General features: G+C 26.3%; 1 protein-coding gene across 1 annotated transcript in view; it reads left to right on the top strand.

Moving 5' to 3' along the window:
- LOC106679659 (DNA repair protein complementing XP-C cells homolog) overlaps positions 1 to 573 on the top strand; it is a gene marked incomplete in the record, with an annotated part of 21,480 nt that extends 20,907 nt beyond the window's left edge. The window contains 1 exon segment of the mRNA XM_067053335.1: positions 307 to 573. Coding sequence (XP_066909436.1) covers positions 307 to 480 — 174 coding nt within the window.
- Positions 574 to 2,094: the final 1,521 nt, after the last annotated feature.

The raw sequence follows: 2,094 nt of genomic DNA, 5'->3' as shown, positions 1-2,094 counted from the left end.
ATAGTTTTATCTATTTTATTTTTATTTATATAATTTTTTTTCTTTCAAAATGATGGTTGTTGTCTTTTTGTTTTTATACCCCTGATGAAGACCTGAAAATCAGATCGAAACGGCATAAATAAATATTTTTTGTTCATTTATGTTGTTTCTTTGCTGACCGCACCCCCGACCATCTTCTCCAATCAGTAATCTATGGTCAACTATATACACCTCATTAAAAAATATTAACATTCTGAATATATCTATTTTTTTTATTTAATCAAGTTAATTATTTTTTTCTTTAACTTTTATTTTGATTTTGTCTAGGATGTTGATTTCTGTGAAAACAGATATTCCATGAAAAGAAAAGTAAGAGCAAAGATGAACTGGCTTAAGATATGCAAATCTTTGTTAATTAAAGAACATCTCAAGAAAAAATATAAATTTGGAGAGGATGAGAGTGATGAACCATTACCAAAATTACCAAAGAAAAATAAATAATTTAAGTTACTTGAGCTTAAATGTAAACATTGTACCTGATTGTGATAGCTGTTTTTTATAAATTATTTGTTTATGTTGTTTTTTTTTTTTTGGTTTATTCAACTTCTGTATCTAATTATATTTTAGTTAATAGTGAGTGAGCGTTTCAGCATTATTTATGTTTGTAAAAGTTATTCTAGATGGATATAGTTTTTATATAAACAAAATTGCACCCATTTTTTGTATGTAAAATTATAAAAAATTTGTGTAAATTATATATAAATTGTAATTTAATTACATTTTAATTGGCTGAAAAGTTAATTTGTAACAAGTAAGTGGATCTTGATTTTATGAAACTACTTTTTTTTTATAAAATTTTGTATTGCTTATTACAATTTATTATCTGGTTTTGGTTAACTGAATTATTTGCTTTCTGAACCTAAGATAACCAGCTGTAAACTGTAAATCGGCAATGTCAGTGTCCTTTCGAAATTGATGTAATGTTTCGACTACCTCGACTTCTTGTACTAAAAGAATTTACTTTTCTTTTGTTTCCCCTGAGATAACTCATCAAATCATCAATTGAAGATGTACATCATCAATTGAAGATTCTAAAACAAAAATTTTGAAGGAAGTTGTTTTTTAAAATAATGTGTGTTTGTTTCATTTGTTTTAATAATATATTTAATGTTGAACTTGGTTTTTATTATTTAATGCTTTAATGCAGGAGTCCACAATAGTCCAATCACCTTATAAATCCATGCGTGCTAAAGGTCACATAGTTCTAATTTATTTATGTGTAGGCAATACCAAAATTAATAGTAAGGAACCAAATTGGCAGCTTTGAAAGACCTGTACAATCTGTATAACAGTCTGCCTAAAACAGCGAGATTTTCGAACTTTTTTCAGATGTTACCAAATAACTTCAAATGTATGTCCTCAAGAGGAAAATATACCTATTTTTTTTATTTTATTTTAATATAGATAAACATTGCTACTATTGGAGACCAAATAAGGCCTGTACAACCATTATTCTATAAGATGACCATTTTCTCCTAAAAGTAACAATTTTTCGTTAGCATTCCTTATTATATGAAATATTGTCTAAAATATTCGTTCTATGGGACCATTTATTTTATAATTAATTTGAAGTAAATTTTATTAGTTTTAATTTAAGCCCTTAGACTGGAATGGTTCTTTTAAAAATGTCAAATTCATTCTGCATGAATGGTCTATTTCATAAAATAAGAGATGAAAACAAAAATCTTGGAAAATAATGTTCATTTTTGACAAGCTGTGCCTTAAAAAGTAATAGTTGTAAATGACTAATTTTGGTCTCAGATTTTATCTAAAGTAAAAAAAAGGGGTAACAAGATTTTCTGTTATACTTATACTTGTTGAGGTATCTAGCAACAACTGAAAAAGAAAGAAAATCTTCTGGTTTCAGGCTATTACTGGCCATTTATATAGGTCTTTAAAAGTTTCAGAATTGGTTACTTAATACTAATTTAGGTCCTCACAACGTATTAAAATACTACAACCACTTGACCTTTTGCACGTACAACTCTTTTTTTGTGTGTGTATTATTTAATATATGTGTAGAAATATAAATTTATTTTTAAAATGTTTATATAA

Source organism: Halyomorpha halys, unplaced genomic scaffold (genome assembly GCF_000696795.3).
Source record: "Halyomorpha halys isolate HHAL.00 unplaced genomic scaffold, Hhal_1.1 Scaffold213.1, whole genome shotgun sequence".
Taxonomy (NCBI): domain Eukaryota; kingdom Metazoa; phylum Arthropoda; class Insecta; order Hemiptera; family Pentatomidae; genus Halyomorpha; species Halyomorpha halys.
The sequence above is the reverse complement of the archived record's forward strand: the minus strand, read 5'-3'. Positions and strand labels throughout refer to the sequence as shown.